General features: G+C 38.5%; 1 protein-coding gene across 3 annotated transcripts in view; it reads right to left on the bottom strand.

The window, feature by feature from the left end:
* uxs1 (UDP-glucuronate decarboxylase 1) overlaps window positions 1-26,665 on the bottom strand; it is a 41,665-nt gene that overhangs the window by 883 nt on the left and 14,117 nt on the right. For all 3 annotated transcript variants that reach the window (XM_039818022.1, XM_039818024.1, XM_039818023.1), the window contains exons 4-14: window positions 21,844-21,887; window positions 20,971-21,031; window positions 18,934-19,114; window positions 14,259-14,363; window positions 13,409-13,468; window positions 12,667-12,788; window positions 8,231-8,350; window positions 7,132-7,175; window positions 2,644-2,704; window positions 2,442-2,499; window positions 887-990 (exon numbers count right to left, since the gene is read on the bottom strand). In XM_039818022.1, the coding sequence (XP_039673956.1) occupies window positions 887-990; window positions 2,442-2,499; window positions 2,644-2,704; window positions 7,132-7,175; window positions 8,231-8,350; window positions 12,667-12,788; window positions 13,409-13,468; window positions 14,259-14,363; window positions 18,934-19,114; window positions 20,971-21,031; window positions 21,844-21,887 (960 nt within the window). The remainder of the gene's footprint in view (window positions 1-886; window positions 991-2,441; window positions 2,500-2,643; window positions 2,705-7,131; window positions 7,176-8,230; window positions 8,351-12,666; window positions 12,789-13,408; window positions 13,469-14,258; window positions 14,364-18,933; window positions 19,115-20,970; window positions 21,032-21,843; window positions 21,888-26,665) is intronic.

Below are 26,665 nucleotides of genomic sequence, written 5' to 3'. Positions count from 1 at the left end.
GTCATTTAGCCTGCGTAGCCGCTTGGATCCGCTTGGTCTCAATGTGCTCCTCGTGTGAATAGACAGGCAGACAGGCGCTCTGCGAGTAAACCATGCATGGTAACCATGGGGCTTCTGTGCACTACTGTATCCCTTCAACTGAAAGACATTAGATGACTGTGGTATCATATTTCCCTAATCACAGTTCTAAACCACAGGCAATCCTAAACCACAGGTATTGTTTATAGCTAAAGTTAGCTGAATTAGGACAGTCTGAACTTTATAGCGTAATTTAAGTTAAAACTATATGTAATGTAACCCGATACATCCAGTCTTGCACCCATGCTCTGCCTTGCAAAACTGTTTTATGTCCCGATAACTGTTTAGAAAACAGCACTGCGCGTCACAAAGGAAAAAGTTAAAGACAATTGAACTCTGGCAGCAGGCGGGCGTGTGTGTGAAACGAGTATAACTGCAACGGTATTATACGGTATATACGAGATTGCACCCACTTGTCACTCGTTTGTCACATTGCACGCCTCCCTACCTGCCCGCTCACCTCTCATTGAATTAAATTACTAGGCGCATCTGCTTCCCGTCTGAAAAAAAACCTTAATGACAGGGTTAACATTTTCCAATATACACTTTTTTTTTTATATATTGTGCATATTATATATATATAAAATATATATTATATATATTACACAAGTGCAACATTTATTAGTAATCAGAGAATGAGAGGCTTCAAATGTGCCTTCTGTTGATGAGACACTTATCAGTTATAACTAGTTGATCAGATCTGCAGCATTATTACACCACACAGGCCCAAAAGTTGTGTTTCACAGTCTGTCTACAGAAGGTTTGAAGGACAGTGCGTGTGCATGTGAGTCTGTCGTGTGTCACATACCACCGGCTCCCAGCCCAGCATCATCTTGGCTTTTCGGATGTCAGGTCTTCTCCTCTGTGGGTCGTCCTGTGCCTCTGGAAGGAACTGGATCTGACTTTGGCTCACTGTGTGTGTGTGTGTGTGTGTGTGTGTGTGTGTGTGTGTGTGTGTGTGTGTGTGTGTGTGTGTGTGTGTGTGTGTGTGTGTGTGTGTGTGTGTGTGTGTGTGTGTATAAGAGTGTTCATGGACAGGTACAAATGTACAGAGAGGAGGACATATTATTAAACTTACTTGGCTGATGATAATATAACAGTAGGAGAGGGTGGGTCAAGGCTGATTGATGCTTCTGTGTGTTGTGGTGGCTTCATGCATACAGTAGGTGAAGTAACTCTGCCAGAGGTATTTCTAGAGCTGCACCTCAAAAATGTAACTATAAATTCTGGCTTTGGATCAGCACAGCTGTGATTGGGCTGCTTGCTTTTCGTCCTTTGTGTTTCTGATCCGTCGGTAGAGATTATTCATATATAGAGATATTGCAAATTTCTACTTTTACTTAAGTACTGAGATTCAGTACTTCCTCCACCACTGTCCCCCATACAAAAACAACTACGGTCAGAAATCCTTTTTCTATATTTACGCCAAAATTTGGAATGACATTCCCCATCACATTCGAACATCATCATCCATCACATATTTTAAAAAGCCATATAAACAGTTTCTTCTTGATAGTCCTACTTGCACACATTGATTGTTCATGTATTGTTTTTAGTCTTGTTTGTCCGTATTTAATGTTTTATTTGTTTGTATCTGTCTAGTCCATGATAATGTCCTGTATAAATGTGCCGAAATTGTGTTCAACGTTCTATGTTGCTGCAGAACAGGAACCTGCTGGAAACCAGTTTTTAAACTGAGCCAGGCCCGTTTATTGTAACTTCATTGTTGCTTTTAAATTTTCCTGTATAATAAATGAAACGACAGCGGCATCAACAGGTTGCTGCGCTGGGTTGTGATTGTTGCCTCGATTTGGAAAAATTGGAAATGGGCTTGAATGGGCTCTTGGCCAGACTGACTTGCAGAGCAAATCTCAAATTTGCCGGAAGTTCGTCAGGGTTTTCCCAGGCTAGCATTGGCCTCTAACAGGTGCGGATGCCAGGGAGCGCACAACTTTCAGCCCAGACACGAATATCAAGAAAAATTAAAATATCTTTATGCAGCAACAAGAGAAAAGTCCCCTTAGAGAATTAAAGAATCACAGTGCACGCCGGCGCGGTGTTGGTGCCGCAAGCTGAGGCGGCAGATGCTTGTGGACACCACACCGCCAAAACGCCTTGAAACTGCACTTCAAATGGCAGAGTTCAGCAACATATCTAACCGTCCTGCGGTGCTCTATGACCGGCGTATATAGACAATAGAGATTGAGATTGATTGTTGTGATGTAACACTAACTGGAAGGGGTCTTTAAGAGATAACGAGACAAATAAGCAAAGCTTGACTGGACAAGGACTGAGATGGCAAGGGTCAAGAGTTTGCAGAAATACACAGAATGACAACTATCTTTATCGATCGGACGCCTTACCGACTAGACTTTTGATGAGACGAGCAAACTCCAATATGGTGTGTTCCTCTGGGTTCCCCTGCAAACAGATTTCATAAACTTTCATCACATCAGTGTCGACATGAGACAGCCACATAAACTGACTCACTGGTAAATTGTCTGCCTATGCAGAATTCATTTTCGCTTTCAATTTGTGAAACACAGCTGGGTATGATGATCTCACCAGATTGACTGGACTGCTGATGTTACTGTTCATCAACAACACCAGGCCGTTGACCAGATCGCTGTAGAAAGATAATAAACAAGAATTAATACAAATTAAAATGGATTCCCTTCTTTTAAAATTCACTCTGTGGCTTTGCTTTGTATGAGGGACATTCCATAAGCATGAACTTTCCATGCAGAGGTTTGATTATGAGAACATTGTATTGTAACATAATACATTTCACATAATTTCTCAGCTGAACTAGACCCATAATTCTTTCAATATTACTTTTCTAATCAGCACATCATGATAGTGGAACAAATCTTTCCAAGACCAGGTGAGACATGTAATCTCTTCAGCACATCATGCATAACAAGTCTTCTTTCAGTGTTGCCATTTATAAAAAATACACTTTATACACTGTATAAAAGTTAGAATTATCTTTTGTTTGTTTAATGTGTCATGCATACAACTATATAACATCAGGCTTATGCTATGTTCACACTATGAGGGACAAAGCAACAGACTACAAGTCAATTTCAATGGAAGCCGGTGACATGAAGCTACACACTAATGCCCGACACTCCAATGACACAGTAAAGCGTCAACCAGTTATATCTTTTGTTTTACAATTTACGGTCACCTTCTCTCTCCCCACAATTCCGGTCCGTTCTCAATGCTATTTAACCCTACCCATTTTATTTTTGACTGACACTAACAAAAGAAATGCAGCTTGGCAAAGGGTGGCAGTTATTACAGAAGTACCATGTACATAAGATACATTTTTAAATGCACAATGGCTAGCTGTAGTACTGTGATATTTAGCTCAGTTAGCTGAAGCTATCGCTATGACGCTTTCGGTGTATTGCGGCGCACACAGGATATGGGAAATGTTAACACAGGACATGTTATCGATATCTATCTAAGTGCTCTCAAATGACGATCCATGTTTGCAGACACACACAAACCCATGACGACATTCACGATTAGGTCAACGAGCACTTGAGCAACACTTCAATGGCAACTCTGAGACAATGTTGCTGGCCACGATTGGCCATTTTGTAGCTTTGTCACTCGTAGTGTCAACACAGCGTTACATGACACCACAAAACAATATAAACCAGAACCAAATTTATTTAAACCAACAACAACAAAATTAATAATTTTCTGATGATACATATAGCATGTTATTATAACCTAGTGGGACACTTTACCACGTTGCCCACACAGTTACACACAGAATTCATTAGCACAATTCTGTCAACATGCATTAGACTTTGACATTAGAAGGCACATTATATATATATATATATATATATATATATATATATATATATATATATATATATATATATATATATATATATATATATATATATATATGGCACAGATATAATGATATGGCGGGCTACTTTACCTACCACAGGTTGGGGAATAGTCGCTGCAGATTAACTATTCTAATCCCCAATGTATCCCCCATTTATATCAATAATATAATTTCTTTTTTACTTAAAGGGGTGATAGAATGCAAAACCGATTTTACCCTGTCATAGTTGAATAACGACAGTTCGGTGGGTAAATAGGACATACATAGAAGCTCAAAATCCCATTGACACCCCTTTACTATGGAAATCTCATTTTTTGAAACTGCCGCTGAAAACGGGCGAATCTCAACAAAGCTGGAAGTTGACGTCAACCTCCCAAAAACTGGAACCTTTGTCAGCCCATGGGTGTATTAAGAGAATGGTCATGCTCCAACATTAACATAGGCTACACAACTGACCTGAGATCAGGTAGTCTTCTGAATCTAGCTAGGTCACGCAGATCTCTGCTATTCCATTACAAAATTCACTTCTGAAACTTTTTTATGCGAGAAATCAACCATATAAAGCTCAAATATGGGCCGCTTTACGAAAATGGGTGGCTAATTGCAAATTTTCTCCGACTGTGTGTCGGAGTTTAGTGCCGGTGTTGGTGCTGCCTGGGTTGCTACATCGCCGCCCTGACCGCAGTGTCAGCGAGCTTGTTACGCCCGCAATCTTTTACCGCAGCCCGCAGGTTCCAGTTAATCTTATAATGGGTATGTGTGTTGAGTTATTTAAACAAACAATCGGGGAAATAAACACCTCTTGTCCGCGAGTCTTATTGATAGAGCCGCGGTGAGATGGAGTCCATCAATGAGAGCTAGCCTCCTCCTAACTCTGACATTCACAAAAATACTTTCAATTGAAATCTGAAATCGGACAAGTGTTATCTAAGCTTTGTAAGACCTTGAGGAACCTGTAATATTCATGCCGTGATGAAATTCAAACTGTACATATACTTTAGTTATGCGAAAGTGAGCAAGCTGCGATATTTCCCGATTGTAATGAATGGGACATATAGCAAGCAGCTGCTCGTCCTACAAAGACGCCTTGCGTTCATAAAAATGCCTTAAAATCAAATCGGACACAACGGTTAGCTTTATAAGACATTGGGGAATGATGTTATATAAGTGGCGTGACGAAATTCAAACCGTAAATATATTAGTTATGCCGGCAGCTGGCCGCGGAGCCCTGTAGTGCAGTATCCACAAAGGGTGACTTTGCCCTGGGTATGGAGCCCAGCAGGCTGCCACTTTCTCGTCAGACTGTGTGGAGCTCCTAAAGTCCGACACGTCTTACCAAATTTGCAATTAGCCATCAATTTTTGTAAAACGGCCCATATTTTCAGCTTTTTATAAGTCTCAGAAGTGAATTTGGTAATGAAACATTGCAGTGTCTGGAATATGAGATTCTGTCGCTTCTCTAATGTATGTGTATTGGGGATTCGCTCAACCAATCAGCGCGCGGCTCTAATGTGTGCGTATGGCAAGTCGCTCAACCAATCAGCGCGCAGCTCATCTAAATATTCATGACCATACCATATTTGGAAGAAAAGCTCTTGTTACAAATAGGGCCAAAACACAGGGATGCATAAGGGCCCATAAAATATCAACCAGGCCATTTTCAGCCCAACCAATGTTACATACCCCATTAGGAGACCATAAGGAACAGTGTGAAATACCCTATATAATCATTCTATCAGCCTCTCAAATGACTGTATAGTTAAACAAACACCTTTCTAGGAAACATTTTTTTTCCTACAAACAAAAACTATTCATAAACGTAGAATTTATTTGCAGGGCTGTTGTATTAGACTGTCTATATGGATATGTAAGTGCTAAAATGCTTTAATAATAATAATTATATTTAATATAGCCCTTTAAAAAAGGTACTGAAAGGCATGTTACACATAAACAAACTGTAAAAGCATTAAAAAAATATACAGCATACAACAATTACAACAATGAGAAAAATGGATTTCAATAGGTAGGTTTTGAAAGAGGGGAGTGAGGGAGAATGTCTAAGGTGTTGTGGAAGAGTTTTAAAGGGGCCGGACCAGTGCTTGGACCGGGAGAGAGGGGTAAGACGTTGGCGTACATACCTCCTGCGGGTAGGAGTATGTCGTGCAGGAGGTCAGTGAGGTAGGAGGGGGAGAGGGAGAGGGCTTTGTGGGTGATAAGGAGCATATTAAACTGTAATTTTGTTGAATGGGGATTTATATAAGAATACGCTTTTAATAATACCTCTTCATACAAAGGGGATAGTTAAAAATGCTGATTTATTTTCATACAATTGTTCTGATTGTCATCTTGTCGTTCAGAAGATTTTGTAGGATCTGAATTCATCAACATTTCAGAGGTTAATGAGGTAGTTAAAGGTGCCCTGAGGAATTTTCTTGTAAACTAACTAAAGTTCGGTTTGCATTCAATCTTTCCTCACTCAAAAGCTGTTTGTATCCTTGAGGTCTAACGTAATCTAGACCTGAATAGTTTTAACATAAAGTTTTAGTAATTGAGTCAGTTCAGCTTTACTCAGAGTTTACTTGAAGACCTTGGCTTTTCACTGTTTACACAACGCAAAAGTCATGCAGGGCGGCGGGTGAATGCTTCGAAGCGATAGGAGTGCTTCAAATGCTCCGTGTCTCTGATCCCTCTTCTTCAAACTGATCAAATTAACCTGCCACGTTCACATATTGCTTCCAGGCAGAGAGACATGCACATGTTGGTATTTCATGATAAACTTCAAAGTCTAATTTAATTCAGTCCTCTGCCTTATTCCAAATTCATGAGTCCATGTAAGCATCAGCATCCAGATATCACTTTGATATTAAACACCAGAAGCTTTAAACACCAGAAGAAATATTGTCTGTCTCGGTAGGAAAAAAGACATTATTTAACTCATAAAATAAAATACCGGTAATAACTAACAGTTAATATGATGTATGATGGCATGGTATTGCTAGAATTCATATAATACGTTATGTAATATGATTATTATTAATGATATTATACACGTATTGTTCTATTGTTTCCTAATTGGTGGGTAGACCACAAAACTAAAGATTCTTGTGACAAATAATTCGGTACAGATTTTAGAGAAGAATGATTGACAAAACAAAACGGGTTTAATTTAGCAATCTTACCTTACATACTGAAAGGCTCTTGTTTGGGAACCAGAACCATACACCTAGAACAACAGAAAACCGCTTGTCATATACACATATACATACATATATAGACACACACACACACAGTATATAACAGATTTCTACTCAGCAGACTTTTAAAAATGAGCACACTGAAAGTTTATTTTCATCATGAGCAAGTCTACTTCATATTTTTGGCCTGATCATGTTCAAATTATTAGAACTCATGAGTTCATTGCAATTTGAAGTTTCCACTTTCTATTCTCCCTCTTAAAATCTTATTTTCAGTATATATATATATATATATACACACACACACACACACACACACACACACACACACACACACACACACACACACACACACACACACACACACACACACACACACACACACACACACACACACACACACACACACACACACACACACACACACACACACACACACACACAGTACAAGCCAAAAGTTTGGCCACACCTTCTCATTCAATGAGCTTCCTTTTTATTTTCATGACTATTTACATTGTAGATTCTCACTGAAGGCATCAAAACTATGAATGAACACATATGGAATTATGTACTTAACAAGTGTGAATATGCGGCGGAAATGTCATGTCTTATATTTTTTACCGACTGTTTTTTACCGTTTTGCTTTTTTAATAGCGAAAAAATTCACTAAATACCCCTGACAAAGCACTACCTCATGAAGCTCATTGAGAGAACACCAAGGGTTTGCAGAGTTATCAAAAAAAGCAAAGGGTGTCTACTTTGAGGAATCTAAAATATAAGACATGTTTTCAGTTATTTCACACTTTTTTGTATATATATATATATATATATATATATATATATATAAAAACACATTTCATATAACTAATTATACTAATAAGACCTGCATCCTTATTAGAAGGATTACACTGAAGTGTCTGAAACTTTTCAGTTACAATCATGTTCAACCAAAGAAGATTGCCAAGTATCATCATCACACTGTGGCTAATTCAGTGTGGACATCCTCACACTGCTAGTACTGAAAAAACACAAGCCAAATAGTGGTTTGTCTCAAACAAGTAGAAATCTTAAAATGCATACATACAGTGAGAGGTTCTCCCTGTAAAGCCTGCAGGATGAAGTTGCTGACAACTCGTCCATCGTTCATGTGCATTCGGGAGCCAAACGTGTTGAAGATTCTCGCTACCCTCACCTCTACTCCTTCCTGTGAGCAAAAAAACAAGAAAGTAGGTGACTCATTAGTCATTTATAAACTTGGGTGTTCCTTGGTTTTAATGCGATCTTTACTTTGATTACTTGTCGTTTTATTATTCAGCATTTTTGTAGTTTATATACTGTATTGTTTTTTAGAATAGAGAATACAAAGCCAAATACAAAATTAATAATTTGTGCCCTTGAAATAATATGTATGTATGAACTAATAACTTATTCCAACAAAATGGCAGCCAGTAGCGGTATAATGCTAATCTGGATGACACCAATAAATTAACTATTGAATGTCAAGATAAAAGAGCTGATTTTAACAGTGTCCCATGCTGTGTTGCAGCATCAGGATCAATTAGCAGCATGTCTGAAATACCTACTACCTGCCATATGAATATACCAGACACAGCACAAGCTCCATTTGGTTAGAGGCACATGTCACATATTACAACAGAAGATGCTTAAAAACAAAGCTGCACGTGTGCAATTCAGTACAGGATTTCTTTATCAAGTGCAGGGGAACATAAAACAAGGCTGTGCACACTTGTCAATCACCCATTTGTACATTGTTTTTTGTATTGATGCATTTTCCAACCAAAGTCATCAGTTAGCCTTCCCTATCAAAGTCTCAATAAAAGTAGCAGCGGTCACTGTAAATGGCTGGGAAAACATATCTTGAAGAGCAGCAAAGCATTCATGTTAAGAGTTTGACAAATGTTTGCATGATTCATTAAAACACTTAGTAAGAGAGCCCGCCCTTTACCTTAAACCACGTTTCTTTGTTTTCCAATTTTCTGGGCAAAACCATCTAGAATTTTAGCAAAATCTGTTTTCTGACCCGATCACTAGATTCAAATAGTTAATTACGTCCTCAGAACAGGAAGGTTATGTGTCCCTCTTGGGGATATTGTACATTTTCCACTCATCACCTTTCCGATTTATTGCCCAACAACTACTTATTATTTAGATGCCCCTATATATCATTCTGGTTTAACAGTGTGCATGTTAAGACTGTCTTTTCTGCCTATACTGTATATGTAACTCCTTGCCAATGAAAATCAGCACCTTTGGCTTTGGCATATTTTACATGCTAAAGTCCCCTTTTTGATCAATAGGAGTTGTCCCTACATATATACATACATACATCTACATATTTGTCACATTTCAAGAGTACAACAATAATTTATGTTACATGCTCTCTTACATGAGCCAAGTGTTATAAAAATATTCTTTGAAAAGAGAACCAGAGTACCAGGCAATTAAGACACTAGGCTCTCCTTATACACACTATTCAACAAAGAATGAATGAAAGGCCAAGTACATCATGGATACTCACACTGATCCCAGAGATGTAGAAAACTCTACCTTTAAAAAAATCTAAGGCCTTCATAAGTCAGCCTTATGCATTAATACATGCTACTTCAGATGGGATGTAAATCAATTTTAGGTCATAGAACATGAATAAAAACATGGAAATTATGCAGATTTTTCTCTTGAAATGTAATTCGATGGTCACAACCTGCAAAAATATTCAGTGCGATGAAGAACAAGGACACAATGAGGACAACATAAGGAGGTAGTCTTGGAAGGTGTGTGTAAAGGTAAAAGATGGTGTGTGCACAGGCATACTTACTATTGTGAAGAAATAAAAAAAGTTAACATGTCAACAAGTGCACAAATTCAACAAAACAAGGATACACCAAAGCCCTGATTAAAAGCAATCAATTAAAATGACTTTATATATGTATGAAGTTTCGTTTATTTGTAATAATTCAGCAACAAAACTTTCAAACCTATTTTTAGCATTTCTAAAAAAATTTACAAAATTATGGAGCATCAGTAAAAGTGCCAAAATCCTAAAGATGCTCATCCCTACATATTACACTACTTTTTCGTGCCTACTCCATAAAATGGAGTAGGCACCTTGATCATAAGAAACAGCGCTTTAAATATTGCTGTGCATGTATGCATGTACATGATAAGATTTTGTTTACATGCATCAACTGATGCAGTTTTCCATCAGCAGGTAAGACAAACAAGACAAGCAAAAACTACTGACATTTGGATATTGAAAACCGTTCATTTCCAAGATTGAAGATTTCCCAATTGATTGAAGATTTCCCAGTGTGATAAAAATAATTAGCAGGTGAGGAGGAGCAGAAGATGAGGAAGATAAATAAATATCACCTGCCTGGAAGAAAGGCAAGGGAAGTCAATCATATCTGATCATCAAAGGCTGGCGTCAATCAAGTCACAACAGGAGACTAGAATTACCACCTTGCGGTTCTATGCCTTTGCCAACCAGTCAAGTTGCAGTTTTCATCCATGTCTATCCATGACTCATATAATATACTGTGTGTAGTGAAGGCTTTGAAGGACTTTAATAAAAAGGTATTAAATGTATTTCTTGGCGAAACATTGATGCTTCACACACATCTTCAAACTGACAGCACAGAAGATCTATACAGTCACCAACGTTTCAATATTAGTGTCACAGATTCAGTCTCTAACCAAATGTTGCCCCGTCTGTTCCTGAGTTATAGTGTTGAATGATGGCCAGAAAAGCATTTTTGCAGAAAATAATTAGATGTTGTCTAAAGTAGCGCAGGAAATCTTGAGTTTCTGTAAGGTCGCGGTGACGTTGACCTTTGATCACCAAAATCGAATCAGTTCATCTTTGAGTCCAAGTGGATGTTTGTGCCAAATTGAAAGAAATTCCTTCAAGGCGTTCCTGAGACATTGTGTCCACGAAAATGGGATGGACAACCAAAAAACATAATGTCGTCGGCACAGAGGCATAAAAAGATTGAAAAGTCTCAACATCATCTGGATGTTTAAAGAAATACGCATGAAAACGAAAACCTGTATCACTACCTTCAGAGTCACTGATATACCTTTACTGATATCAAACTATCTTCTCAAAAACAGCCTATTCACATAACAAGCATCATGGTTACATATCTTATTTAATTATCTTGATCAGTGTTGGGCAAGTTTACTTCTCAGTTACAAATTATAAAAGTAACTAGTTACTTCAGAAAGTAACTATTGCGTAACTTTCAAGTACATTTTTAAATGCTCAAATGTGACCTCACCTCCACCCCTCTTTAACGGAACTTAAAATACATGTGCATGTTCAATTATTTATGAGAAATCTGAATATTATAATGAAATGGACACTTAATACAATACATTATTAACAGAAACAATGTACACAAACCTAAACTATTTTAATGTTGCTGTGGGACAAAGTGAGACTAGCCTCCAATCAAATGCCATGTATGTAGATATTATGTTTATATAGTGGATCGATAAAAAAACACAACACCTCAACAGGCCACAACTGGGCAAAATTAAATTATGCTTGTTAAGCACTATACAAAATAAATAAATATATACACTCTTTGTACTGCAAAATAACGTAAGTGGCCTGATGTTGTAAATGATAAGGCTGGAGAAGTGAGAGAGTGACGGCGATTAGCTTTGGACCGAGTACCGACTCTAGAGTCATAGTGAGAGATAAGAAGTGTCTCCCCTGTGTTTTCTGACCAAAGTGGAAAATCTGTAGCAGGAAAAGTTAACCCGCTCCTTGATATCATAACGCCATACCTGTCTCTCTCTCTCTCTCGTTGACTGACTCGCTTGTGTTGTTCGTTGTGTGTCTGACTATATGTGCTTTCGAACACCCGCTCAACTCTACCTCTGATTGGCTTACCATGACATTTTACTCAACCAATTGTCAGCATTTATGCGCTTGTGTCGTGCGCTGCCCACTAACCAAGGAAGAACTGTTAAAAAAGTCTTTGCCTCTCGGCTCAGACTCTGAGATCTAGTTGGTCTGATGAAGAAAAAAAAAAAAGGCTTCAACTATAGTAAAGCATTTTTTGGCAGTAACGGCGTTATTAAGATGGGAAGAGTAATCAATTAGATTACTCATTACTGGAAAAAAGCAACGCCGTTGGTAACGCCGTTGGTGACGCCGTTACTTATAACGCCGTTATTCCCATCACTGATCTTGATAAAATAAACACGTTTTCTTATTGATAAGATTGTGAAATGCAGAAATGATGTTCTTTTCAACGTCAAAGAGGTTTGGACTATATGGAGCAAGCCGTTAAATTTTCTTTATCATCAAAAAATCCTATAAATCAACCATGATGATTAGCATAATTATTCTATTATTTTACAGTTTAAGCTAATGGCTACATTTGCAGAATTGTAGTGTTGCTCCAAAGCATTTAATTAAAAAAAGTCACATAGTAACTAATGTGACCATCAATCAACATACATCAAATGCATACTGTACAGTTATGATACCTGTTTCATGTAGGCATAACACATGGTCTCTGCTACACGCTTCCCCTCATCGTAGCACGCACGAGGACCAATTGGATTCACATGCCCCCAGTACTCCTCATTTTGTGGGTGTACCTCTGGATCTGAAACACAAACATTTCAGAAGTACTTCAGACACATTTTAAAAGCTAAGGGATCTGGACTAGCATGCTATTCACAGCATGTCTGTCCAGATATTTCTGCTGCGTTTAAGCACTCAACAGATTGCATCAGAATGGATGACTAACCTGCCGTACTAGAACTGGTTTTCAGAATAAAGAATGTCTCTCGGTCATTGTTTTGTACAAATAAATCAGTTTGCGTTTCAGAGAAGCTGGAGTATAGATCGTTATTTAAATAAATGCTAACTCTTAAACAAAACAGACCATCATTGTTGTGCTGCTGAATTGAGAGACTTAAACATGTCATCAATTTATACTTGTAAAGCTGTCCGTTCATGACCAACTACAATTAAACCCCAAAAAGCGATCACAAAGAGAGTCAGATGTGGCAGACAGTTGACTTCCTCAAATTACAAAGAAATGTAGTGTCAGAAATGCTAATGATGGAACATAAGGTACGTAAATACTTATGTACGTACACATGCATACATATGTACACACACACACGACCATCCATCCATCCATCCATCCACCCGCAAAGTAATTGGAAAGCATAACCAGCACCAGAATATTCAAAGATGAGTGGGAGGCATCTGCCTTACCTCCATAAACCTCAGAAGTAGAAGCCAGGAGAAGTCTGGCGCCCACACGTTTGGCCAAACCTCGGAGACAAAAAACACAGTGAGAACAGTTGAAACAGGGTTCTTTGTGCATCTTCCAGCAGCAAGCAGTTGAATCATGTGCCTCTTAGCTCAAGGACAACAAACGTCCAAAGGAAAAAAGGGACTGGAGCACACCGATTGATTTCCTGCCTTTAATAAAGGCTGCAAATCAAGTGTTCTCCAGTCCCTTTCTCTCCCTTGGATATATTGAGAACAGTCTTTGAAGTCTACAAAGTCCATGTTAATATTAATTCAGTGATAGGACTATATTTTATCTGAAATACGTTATCATTCACAGGAGAAAAACTGGAATAAATAAATGCCTCTCAAAGCTCGTCTGTGCTTCTCACGATAAGTCCTATCACCGATTTAATTATTTATCAAATAAAGGATTTGCTACCTAATTTTGAACAGTCTGACTGGGATTTTGACTCTCATTTGAGGCACAAATCATTTTACTGTATAGACTGTAAGCAGCTGGCATTGATAAAAGTTGAAAATGTAATGAAGTACAATAATGGTCTGGAAAGTATTGTGGTTCTCCAAGTTTTGTTTTCCTCTTTCGCGCTACACTACAAGGGAAAGAAATACAATTAATAAAAACACATTTTCCAAAGTGGAATCTCAAAAAAATTCCAAAGAAACTTCTCATCAACTTGAAACTAGATTTACAGTATTTTGTGGTTTATTAAACTTTTATTTTCTTGTTGCATTATAAAATGATCAGACTTGGAAGTCTGAATTGAATCTGTTCCTAGAAAATGTCTCAATATGAAGCCTTGGTACTCACCAAGCATGTTAAGAGTGCCAATGGTGTTGGTCTTGAGTGTTTTGATGGGATTGTACATGTAGTTGGGAGGGGAGGCTGGAGACGCCAGGTGATAGATCTGGTCCACTGTAAAGAGCAGGAGAAACAAAAATCATTTCACCTTGAAAGAACGGAACTATTTCAGTTTTCTAAATGCTGCACCTTTTAAGGAACATTAAAGCCTTTACTGATAGCCAGCTATATTTAAGACTGAAAAAAGCTGCACTGATAGTTTCAAGTTAAAGGAGAGTATAGTATAGTCAAACAAAAATGTCAACCGCTGAGGGAAGCAAATTATATCTATACTTGTGATGTGGCTCAGGAGCACCGGAATTGCAACCGGTTCTCCTGGTAGACACATGACTTACAAAGACAACGTGTACGAGGTGACACACTCGCTACTTTATTAGTATTTACTGAGTCAATATGAATCTCAATCAATCAAGCTTTATTTATATATAACCTTTCAAACATAACAAAATGCAAGTCAAAGTGCTGTAACAGCAGACAAAAAACAGGGGTTTAGAGACCAATGCACACTAAGACAAAGAATATGAATTTCTGACCACAGTAGCTAATATATTTAAAATACTGGTATGTGCAAATGGCTTAGGTCTCACAATATGGGTCATGCACATAAAAAAGAACTTTACAAGAAGGTCTGATTGCCTATGATGTCCTCAATAAACTTTTCTCCCACAACTATTTATGTCCTATTCATCTTCCCATTATCTAAATCATCTCACATCTTTTCTTCTTCTCAATGTGAATGTGATGCAAGTTGATGGTTTGACCTCTTGATCCATGTTGTCACCTTGAGAGCTTGTTCGATTTTCTCTTTCAGCATTTCTATTCATTGTAATACTTCATTACCTCCTTAAATATAGAGACACTGATGTCAGATTTTCATGTAAAGGCATCTGTCAGTGTGTGTTATTAGTTCATGTTTTTTTTAAAGCTACAGTGCGTGGTTTATGTAAGTAATGACAACAAAACTGTTGATGCTTACACATGATACAAGCCTTCAGATCGTGCACCACCCCCACCCCTCCTCCACACAGTTGCTAGTAGCCAAGTAGGACACGGAGGATTAAAAAAACATGATGGACTTTACAAAAGAGGTAATTATCTTCACTTGATTTTCTGCGCGCGAGAGTCTTCTGAACATAGCCATACTGAGAAAGACAGAGAGAGTTTTGTGGAGCTGATAGTCTTAATTAGCTTGTATCAACTCATTTGGCAATGGCTTGAATTTATTGGATGTTCATTAATATAGAAAAGTAACGCACTAAAGCTTTAAGTGACTTCCATTTTCAAGCTTTTCTTTTCTACAAAATTTAAGGACATAACTAACAGTCATGGGACATCATAGTTGCCAAATAATTTTCATGGAGTCCACTTTACTTCTTCAATGAATAAACTGAAAAACTCCCGGCGATTTGATTTCGCCCTGCAGCTCAGGCTGGAAACCTGTACGTTATCTATCCTGCTTCCATTACAATTTTGCGGGGACCAATCACAAACTGGCTTATCCACCACTGGCGGGTTTAACACGATGACAATAGAGAAGTTACCAAGCAGCTTCTTGTTTACATTCGGCCACCGAAGCACAGCAACCTGTTGATGCCACTGTCGCTGCTACGTCACCCGGCTCGTCAGTCTGATTGGTTGAAGGACTATCCAATTTGCGTACAGTCATTTGAACTATACCCGCTGATCACGCCTCTTGTGCAGTAGAAAATACAGAGCAGACTCCCCAGACTAATGTTCAATCTTCAAAGATTGAGCTTGGTCTGGTGATAGCCAGACTACTGAAAACCTGTAATCTTCCCTTGTTTTAACATTTGCATAGTAACATCATAGACTAACGTATGGCATTCAATGCTGGAATATTATTTTACTACAATAAACAGGGATACAGATAGGTTTATTATCCTGATGTGTTCACTAGAGTCATAGATTGTCAGAGCTTGTCTTCTGATGCCTGTGTAACCGTATGCATAATTCTGATTTAATGCTATACAAATATTCAATGCAACCTTTGCAGTTGGTAGGTTATCTCCATTTATGTCAATCATAGCTGACTCTTTTCCTCTGCCAATGCCTTCTATGTCACTTCTATGCTGTTAAGCAAACAAACAAAAGACAAGGAACAGATCAGGCTTTACAGTATATACCCAATACACCTGTAGCATTTTACTAGCATCTTATGCGCAGATTTCTTTTGGTGCTCGGGAGCTCTAGCTGTAAACTACACCTGTGTCCATTTGTATACTTAACTTTCTTAGCGTCCTGACAACCTCCTATAGGTTTTGACTGCTCTGAGGTTTTATACAGTGATACAAAGTGGCCCAAGAACCGCCACTGAGCAAACCGACTTCTGCAGATGGCTATATTTGTATTGTTGCAAGAATTCTTTTATCATGTTACACTCTATTTGCAGCCCTTGTCACGTGTGAAATATTAAATACATCTGTTATATAATTTGAGAACAATCTATACATCTGAATTACTTTTAATGACTGCTTTGGAAAACATTTTTCAGAAGACGTGACATCTGCATTTCACAGGGGAGAGTAGAGAATGATAATTTTCTTAGCTGCAAAAAAATGATGAACAAACACTGTGGAAAAAAAGTAATTGAGAATATAGCCGCAAGAGGCAATTTGCGGGTGCAAACCCTTTTTTCGGCTTCTCAAAGCACTTTCATTTGTTACAGGTACCTTTCACTCACATTCATACACTTTTTCAAATTAGACTGCAGGGCCTGGGTTCGACCCGCCAACCTTCTGATTGTTAGGCAAACACTCTACCGCCTAAGATACAGCAGGCTTGGGAAGCAGCCCAATCGCCAAAAGTCAAAGCAGCATTCCTTTCTTTCTATTTTGTTGTAGGTGTACTGCTTCATTTTTCTGATGGATATGTGTGTCTGTCAAAGCATCATTGAGCAGATGCCAAATCGCCAAGGTCAAATCGCCGCAAGCAAAGTTGAGCGGGTTTGTAGCTTCACAAAGCTGAGCAAAACCAATTCAGATGGTTTAATGCTCTATAGAAAAAGTGGTGAAACCAACCACACACCTGTTTCATCCCTACAACAGACGCAGCAAGTCCCACGATTTCGCCCCCTTTATCGGATTTTAACAAAACTTGGTATGTATACAAATATTGTTCAGAGAGACACAGAAAGCTCAGTGCCAGGGGGCTGGGCATTCCCCTGAGCTATTAATCAATAGCTCAAAACAAATAATTTTTCTGATATTAAAATACTGAGTTAGGTTTAGAAATAATGAACAATGTCTGATGACATCACTCATGTGCATATTACTTAGCCATGTGGATTTACATGAGGGGATGGTTTGTTTATGCCAGCAGCTAAGTTCACAAGAGTTTTTCCAAATTTCAAGATTCATCGTAAAACTAAGAATACAGACAATTACAAACCAACAACTTTCGCTTTATACTGTTAACATTCGCTATTTGCAGAGGAGTGCGTTGTGTGAAACAGCGGTGGCGGCGGAGAAACTGCACGCAGACAGAGAAGATTTAAATATGGCTTCCTACATGTTTATGCCTGTTGTCTAAGCTAATTGCTGATTTGTGATCAAGTAGAATTTAGTTTATGAGACAATAAAATCACTTACTGCTAACAAAGCTAGCCACTATATAGTGAAGTTGTGGGGCGCCATATTGGGAGGACGTGGGATGTTTATCTGTGCCTGGATATGTTTTCTTCCCTTCTACATCAGATGTGACTGAAGCTGTGCTGATTTGCATAGCATTGCACTTATACAATTATAGGGGAAACTCTTGAGATTACTGCAGAAAGCGGCGAGTAACCTAATTTATATGCAGGATTACTCTCAAACCCCATTTAGCTTGGGCAAAGCGGAAAACTAATAATGTATATTTCCATAGAGAGATCCACAATGCTTTTATCTTCATTTATCTCAATTGCATTTACATTTTTTCCCACAGTGTTTGTTCATCATTTTATTTTGGCTAAGTAAATAATCATCCTTTTGATTTAACTTTAAACAACTTTTTAGCAAAAAACAAACAAATAAAAAAACAAGGTAAGCAGGTAACTACCGTAGCAGGCACAGGTAGACATACGCACGTACTAACATTTTAATCACCGTGAAATCAATTTCCCATTCTCTGTACCAGCTGGCTGGAGATAATGTGTTGCTAATGCAACAATTCAAGTAACTAACTGTTAAATTGCTGCGTACTTTACTCTTTTTTTTTTTCATTTACTTGACTCAATGTGCATGTTTACTAGAATAATAACTATACTATATATGCTTCCTATGGAGAATTAATGTTGAATTTTAAATGGTGATATACATATTGTTTCTTCCTGGTATGAAGCACACTTTAACTAATGTGACAGCTAGTATAAACTTTTTATGAATCCAGCTTCTTTGCTACTGTACGAATAATTTTTTTTACAATATCTTTAGTCTTGTTTATAGTATATATTGCTGCATAGCTATGCACCAACAAGCATAGTGAAAGCAGAACATACAGAATGATAATTTGTTTTGCCATTATAGTGCAAATATTATTACAATAATTACTTGTGAGCCCCCCTGGACAACCTGGTCCTGTTAGTGAAAACCAATTCATCACCTCCCACATTAACTCTGTTGCTCACCCTCAATATAGAGAGGCTCCACCACATCATGATTGATGAGCTCAAAGTTTTCATGTCCAATCCAGTGCTCCACATTCCTTTTCCTTCCTGTGAAGAAGTTGTCCACCACTGTCACCTCATGGCCATCCATCATCAGTTTGTCAGTCAGATGGGAACCAACAAAACCAGCCCCACCAGTGATCTAGTGGAAGAATAAACATGTATGATTACATCAGTAAAGGATATTAGTTTATTAGGCAGCTTTCAGTGCTAGTTTAGTGATATAATAATAATCATTTAAATTTTAGAAATGTTGCCGTGGGGGGCCGCCACAGTCAAATCAACATATAGGAAACACTGCACACACATGCTCAGTACCTATTAGAGGATGGATACCCAAACCGAGCCCGTCGGGGCCTGCGCTAATCTGTTGACATTTCCAAATGCCTTCCTACAGTTGCTTAATAAAAGCAGGCTTTCCACACAAACAATGTGCACAAAAATTGATTTTAACTGTCGGGCTCGGACATAAATATCTTACTGCTCTGTCGGACACGGGCCGGGCTGGGGCAGAAAAATGCGGCCCGATCCGCACTCTAGTACCTATACCTATACGTGCACTAATTGAAAGATGTCAGAGTGAGGGAGCTGCAGCTATTGATGGACAGGAACCCCAAAGCAGTTGGGGGTTCGGTGCCTTGCTCAAGAGCACCTTGGCAGTGCCAAGAAGGTGAACTGGCACCTCTCCAGCTACCAGTCCACCACCATACTTTGGTCCGTATGGGGACTTGAACCAGCCCCTCTAGTTCCCAACCCAACTCATTACAGACTGAGCTACTGCCACCCCAATATATATATAGTGCAATTCAAAAAGCTTTACAGGTGACTGACTACTAGAAAAGCTAATAATAAGCCTATATAAACGGTCACAAATTGGAGACTATTGCACACAAAGAAAAAATTATCTAATCAAATGTAAACTATTTATAAAGGAAATTAAAGGAAATTGTACGATACACTACTGTTGTTTCAGCACTGATAGCTAAAGAATACTTCAAAACTTTACTTTGAGGTAAAGGTTTTTCTACAAATCCTTTTTTCAATTTAACTAAAGAAGCCAATATTCTTGAATATTAACGGTGGGAAAAAGGCAAGTATTCGTACAAGAATTTGGCCTAAATGAAAAGGTTTTTAAGTAATTTAAATAAGGGACAATGTGATCAAAGAATAAGTGAACAAGATTACAAATCCGAACAGACATTTTAACTCTGCTTTCGTTTGTGTTGTGGTAGTTCTTAGTAGTTTAAAGGTTTGGATAATAACTTTACAGTTTGCCTTAATTTTCTATTCCAAATATGTTTGGCTAACCTGGGGGTTTACTTATAACCTGTCTGATGCTCTGACCGCTTACATTTAAGTTTCTAATGCTCGTCTAACGTCTTTTTTTTTTTTTTCCTTTTTTTAAGCAATGTAGCCATAGTGAATACAATATTTTTTTTTCTTTTAGGAATGATGGTTTAAACCACAACAAGACAAAGTGCTGACAGCCATTGTAGTGGCTCTGTGAGACTGTACTGAGACACAGTGTTGCTTTGAGCTATAATGCTAACGCCATCCAACAGTTGAGACATTTCATTCAAACCCCAAAATATCACCTTCATGGTGCATGTGATAAAAAGTCAGGGGATCAAGTCAGTAGGATTCATTAGCTGGAACCATTAATGTCTGTGCAAAAATGTGTATCAATCCATCGAGTTGATGTTGAGATATTTGGTAACACTTTACTTGAAGGTATCGACATAATCGTGACATGACAGTCATGTCATAGTTACGAAACAGTGTCATGACATATCGATATCTTCAAGTAAAGTGTTACCAGATATTTCTGTCTGAACTAAAGGGGTGAAAGAGCCGACGGACATTGACCTCCATATGACACATTGCTAGTGTTGGCTCAAAAGAAGATTGAGCTAACGTTGGAGTTTTACTCTGCATATAGCCCATGAGAAATAGTTATTGTTAATGTGATTGTTGTTTGAAATTGTGCATGTTGCATACCAAAATTCTCTTCCGATCCTTTTCTGACAGGAATTTCACAGGTGGGTATTTCTGAGAAAAACTAGAGAGAGAAGGAAAAGAAAGAAAAACTTCATGAGAACGAAGCACAAGAGAACAATATGATTTAGCGAAATGTAAATCCAGTTCTTGAATAATAAATAAATAGGCTTTCACTGCATTTTCCTGAAAGCTCTGTGCTCATAACATGCACCATACATTAAGTGAATTGCTTTGTATTAGAAACTATGCTTTTCTGGTCAGCAGGCACTGGAGTTATATGGTGTCTTATTGTACCTTTCTTTAACATAAAGATCTAGATTTTCAAAGCTAAAATGTTGGCAATTACTTTTGTAAGAATGTTGTTAGACCGGATAGAAACGCTAGCCAAACCAAAAGCCAAAATAACCTCTGAGACATAGGGCAATGTTCGCGATCTAAACAAGTGGCTTTGAATTTCTGTCTCCTTAGCAATCATGTTGTAAACCCGACACAAATAATTAACCTCTGACAGCAGACTTGTTACACGATGAGTAGCTGCAATGGAAAAGTCAATAATGGCTTCATTCATCGATAGCCTGCTATGCGGAAGTCACGTGACTTCTAATTTTACAGTATTAAATATCTGGTAACTAGAGAAGAAAGCTATGTAAAACAGTACAGCATACTGCTCTTTAATGGACATCAAGCTGGTCTAACACTGCTCTGAGCATTGAGTTGGTATTGCAATAAAGAAAATATGCTCATATTGACAGTGAAGAGAAATGCCAATTGTTGTTTCCACAAGTCTTTAGACAATTTTCGCAACACTTTTCGCTTACTAACTTTGAGTGTGTGTATGTGTACAAATGTGTGCATTAAAAAAGGGATACACACCTTTGTTCCAGATCACGAATCTTCTCTCGGAGAGGAGCCACAGCCTAAAATAAGATGAGAAGTAAGCGTAAAGCTTTTTTTTTTTTTTTTCATGAGCACAAGAAGAAAATCGAGAGCCAAATTATGTACTGTATTTTACACCAGCATGGTTCAAAGGTGCGAGACAAGGTTGAGCTTAGGACCACATATACACTCAATACCTCATAGCAAGCAAGAAGAAACAGCATTCCATTAACAGGCTAAACCGACAGAATGATACAATTATGTGAATAAAGACTGCAACTATACATTTCTTTTTAACAGAGCACAGAATAAGTCTACAAAGTGTTTACATGGAGCACCTTACTTATATTTCTGTTGGGTTTTTTTGTCATGCAAGTTATTGATTGAACAGTAATGGCATTTGTCAACATGTGTCATCAACACATTATCAGGACCCACTTGAGGAAATGTAATTCTGGTGACTGACAGCAGGTCACGCAGCACTTGAAAGCTGGTATGTGTATTTATGTTATCTTGTGTTAATAATATACTGTGAATCGAGCGCATGTTAAGAATAATGAGAAACAGGCAGAGACAGGATGAAAAAGAGGCGTCTTGTATAGGGATGGGTCTCGAGACCTGGTTCTATTAAAGGGTAATTACCGTTTTTTTTTTTCAACCTGGACCATATTTCGCTATGTCTTTATGCCTAAGTGACTGATGGGAACAGCAATCATTGAAATTGGTCCAGTATTAAGCAAGATTGCTGCAGTCGGCAGCGGCGAAACAGGCTACAATGCAAGTTATAAGGCAATTGTTTAGCTTGTATTTACCTTCACAATAGTGCTCGTTTTGCCACTGAAAGGCTCAGATTAATATTCTAAGTGTCTGACATTATGGTAAGGATCCCTTCAGAGATAGACCTTTAAAACCTCTTTGAGACATTTTGTATTACTGGACAATTTCAAAGATTGTTGTTCCCATCAGTCACTTAGACATAAAAACATAGCAAAATAGGGTCGAGGTTTAAAAAAAAAAAAAAAATAAAATAAAAAAAACGGTAGTTACCCTTTAAGGACCCGGTTCCAAATTTCTCAAAACTCGAAAATCAATAATATCCGAGCTTATCGATACTGCTAATGAGACTAGTGGATCATATAACGTTATGTCTAAAAATAGATACGTGCGCAAACGGGAAAAATTATTTACGAGCACAGTGTGTGCGTAAAGACCATAGGTAAAGACCACCGCAAATCATTCAAAACATAGTTGGACTGGCTACTGAGAGCACCGCTCTGTGGGCCGCTTAATCAACTCATTAAAACAAAAACAGCGACAGAGAAATCAAACGGTCACAGACTCACAGTTTTTGCAATAAAAGCAATAATAGAATTTGTTGTCTCGTCTTTCCACCAAATAATTGAAAAGTATCGATAATAATTATATATATATATATTATATTATATAATTAGGGGTGTGCAAAAAAATCAATTTGAATTTGAATCGAGATTCAAGCCCAACCAATTCAAAATCGATTCATAGAATTCCAAAAATCAATTCATATTTTTTTTTCTTTTTCGTTTTGACACTACTGTCCTGAAATGACATTACCTCGCCATTCCCATAGATGGCGATGCGTCAAATTCACACTGACGCCTGGGCACTCTTGTCAAAATCAGAATCGGAACAAGTGCAGCGAAAGTAGTTTAGTCTGCGCAAACAATGGCAAATCTCACAGAAAGAATAATGATAGGATAGCATCTTGCAGTTGATGGAGATTTGTGGGATGCACATCCAGGGCACAAAGCTCCCGTTCCACCACATCCCAAAGCTGTTCTATTGGGTTGAGATCTGGTGACTGTGGGGGCCATTTTAGTACAGTGAACTCATTGTCATGTTCAAGAAACCAATTTGAAATGATTCAAGCTTTGTGACATGGTGCATTATCCTGCTGGAAGTAGCCATCAGAGGATGGGTACATGGTGGTCATAAAGGGATGGACATGTTCAGAAACAATGCTCCGGTAGGCTTTGGCATTTAAACAATGCCCAATTGGTACTAAGGGGCCTAAAGTGTGCCAAGAAAACATCCCCCACACCATTACACCACCACCACCAGCCTGCACAGTGGTAACAAGGCATGACGGATCCATGTTCTCTTTCTGTTTACGCCAAATTCTGACTCTACCATCTGAATGTCTCAAAAGAAATCGAGACTCATCAGACCAGGCAACATTTTTCTAGTCTTCAACTGTCCAATTTTGGTGAGCTCATGCAAATTGTAGTCTCATTTTCCTATTTTTAGTGCTGCATACCTCGGTTGTAACGAGTGGTTATTTGAGTCAAAGTTGATCTTCTATCAGCTGGAATCAGACGGCCCATTCTCCTCTGACCTCTAGCATCAACAAGCCCAGAGGACTGCCGAATCCTGGATGTTTTTCCTTTATCAGACCTTTCTTTGTAAACCATTGAAATGATTGTGCGTGAAATTCCCAGTAACTGAGCAGATTGTGAAATAATCAAACCAGCCCGTCTGGCACCAACAACCATGCCACGCTCAAAGTTGCTTAGATCACCTTTCTTTCCCATTCTGACATTCAGTTTGGAGTTCAGGAGATGGTCTAGACCGGTCTAGACCTCGAGCAATAACCAGCCATTTTGCGCTGCACTTCTCTCTCCCGAGGTGAGAAAATGTATAACAGATATCTGTACCCTGAGCGAAGCCGAAGAAATGGCTGTGATCCTGAAACTAATAAAGTCAACGTGGTAGCTGAAGTACTCCTTAAACCAAATTTAGCAGTATTTTTTGTTTGATCCGAGTACAGCACTTTCAAGCTAAATGTAAAAGCTCTTTTTATTTAACAGTTTTATACTTGAATTGAATGTATTTGAAGGCTGGCCAAAGCGTGGCACTTTTGCAGTTTTTAGTTGCAAAAGTTTTTATTTTTGTATGAAGACAAAGTAATATCAAACTACATTTAATTTGTTGTTTCTTTTCTTTTAAAATTGTATGTCTACTGCAATCACATGGGAAAAGTAACTACATTTACATACTATGAATCGTTTTTTTTGAATCGAGAATCGTCTTTTAATCAAAAATCGATATTGAATCGAATCATGAGCCTAAAAATCTGAATCGTGACATTTTCTGAATCGTACACCCCTATCGATAATGGTATCGATAAAGACTCAAAAAGGGTATCAATATAAATAATAATTAACGATCCCCATCCCTAGTCTTGTATAATAATATTCCTGCAAGTAGAGCTGGCCGATATGGAGAAAATCAAATATCACGATAATTTTGAGCAAATACATCAATGTAGAGATTGCCAAGATATTGTAGGGTTGACTATTGGTGCTTTCACAAATTTACACAATGAGATTTTTGATAAATAATCATCAGTACCACGCAGCCTTTAAAACTAGGATTAGACAACACGTGTCATTTTACGATATCCAAAATTTAAGACGATATCTAGTCTCATATATCCATGCCGATATAATATCAATATTTTACCCAGTCTTACCTGCAAATGTTATTGTGGGATTGCTATGTCACAACAAACCAGTTTTAACTACTTTTGACTCAGATTGATCGTACACGTATGTTGCTGACGTAAACAGTGGGTATGGAAAGTATTCAGACTCCTTTACATTTTTCACTCTGTTTCATTGCAGCCATTTGCTAAAATCAAAAAACTTCATTTTATTTCTCATTAATGTACACTCAGCAGCCCATCTTGACAGAAAAAAACAGAAATGTAGAAATCTTTGCAAATTTATTAAAAAAGAAAAACTGAAATATCACATAGTCATAAGTATTCAGACCCTTTGCTCAGTATTGAGTAGAAGCACCCTTTTGAGCTAGTACAGCCGTGAGTCTTCTTGGAAATGATGCAACAAGTTTTTCCACACCTGGATTTGGGGATCCTCTGCCATTCTTCCTTGCAGATCCTCTCCAGTTCCATCAGGTTGGAAGGTGAACGTTGGTGGACAGCCATTTTCAGGTCACTCCAGAGATGCACAATTGGGTTTAGGTCAGGACTCTGGCTGAGCCAGTCAAGAATGGTCACAGAGGTGTTCCGAAGCCACTCCTTGTTATTTTATCTGTGTGCTTAGGGTCATTGTCTTGTTGGAAGGTGAACCTTTGGCCCAGTCTCAGGTCCTCAGCACTCTGGATGAGGTTTTCTTCCAGGATATCCCTGTACTTGGCCGCATTCAGCTTTCCTTCAATTGCAACCAGTGGTCCTGTCCCTGCAGCTGAAAAACACCCCCATAGCATGATGCTGCCACCACGTTTCACCGTTGGGATTGTATTGGGCAGGTGATGAGCAGTGCCTGGTTTTCTCCACACATACCGCTTAGAATTAACGCCAGAAAGTTCAATCTTGGTCTCATCAGACCAGAGAATCTTATTTCTCATAGTCTGGGAGTCCTTCATGTGTTTTTTGGCAAACTCTATGCAGGCTTTCATATGTCTTGCACTGAGGAGAGGCTTCCGTTGGGCCACTCTGTCATAAAGCCCCGACTGGTGGAGGGCTGCATTGATAGTTGACTTTGTGGAACTTTCTCCCATCTCCCTACTGCATCTCTGGAGCTCAGCCACAGTGATCTTTGGGTTCTTCTTTACCTCTCTCACCAAGGCTCTTCTCCCACGATTGCTCAGTTTGGCTTGACGGCCAGGTCTAGGAAGAGTTCTGGTCGTCCCAAACTTCTTCCATTTAAGGATTATGGAGGCCACTGTGCTCTTAGGAACCTTGAGTGCTGAAGAAATTCTTTTGTAACCTTGGCCAGATCTGTGCCTTGCCACAATTCTGTCTCTGAGCTCCTTGGGCAGT

This window comes from Perca fluviatilis, chromosome 12 (assembly GCF_010015445.1).
Source record: "Perca fluviatilis chromosome 12, GENO_Pfluv_1.0, whole genome shotgun sequence".
Taxonomy (NCBI): domain Eukaryota; kingdom Metazoa; phylum Chordata; class Actinopteri; order Perciformes; family Percidae; genus Perca; species Perca fluviatilis.
Note: the sequence above shows the minus strand (reverse complement) of the source record. Positions and strands in the feature narration are given on the sequence as shown.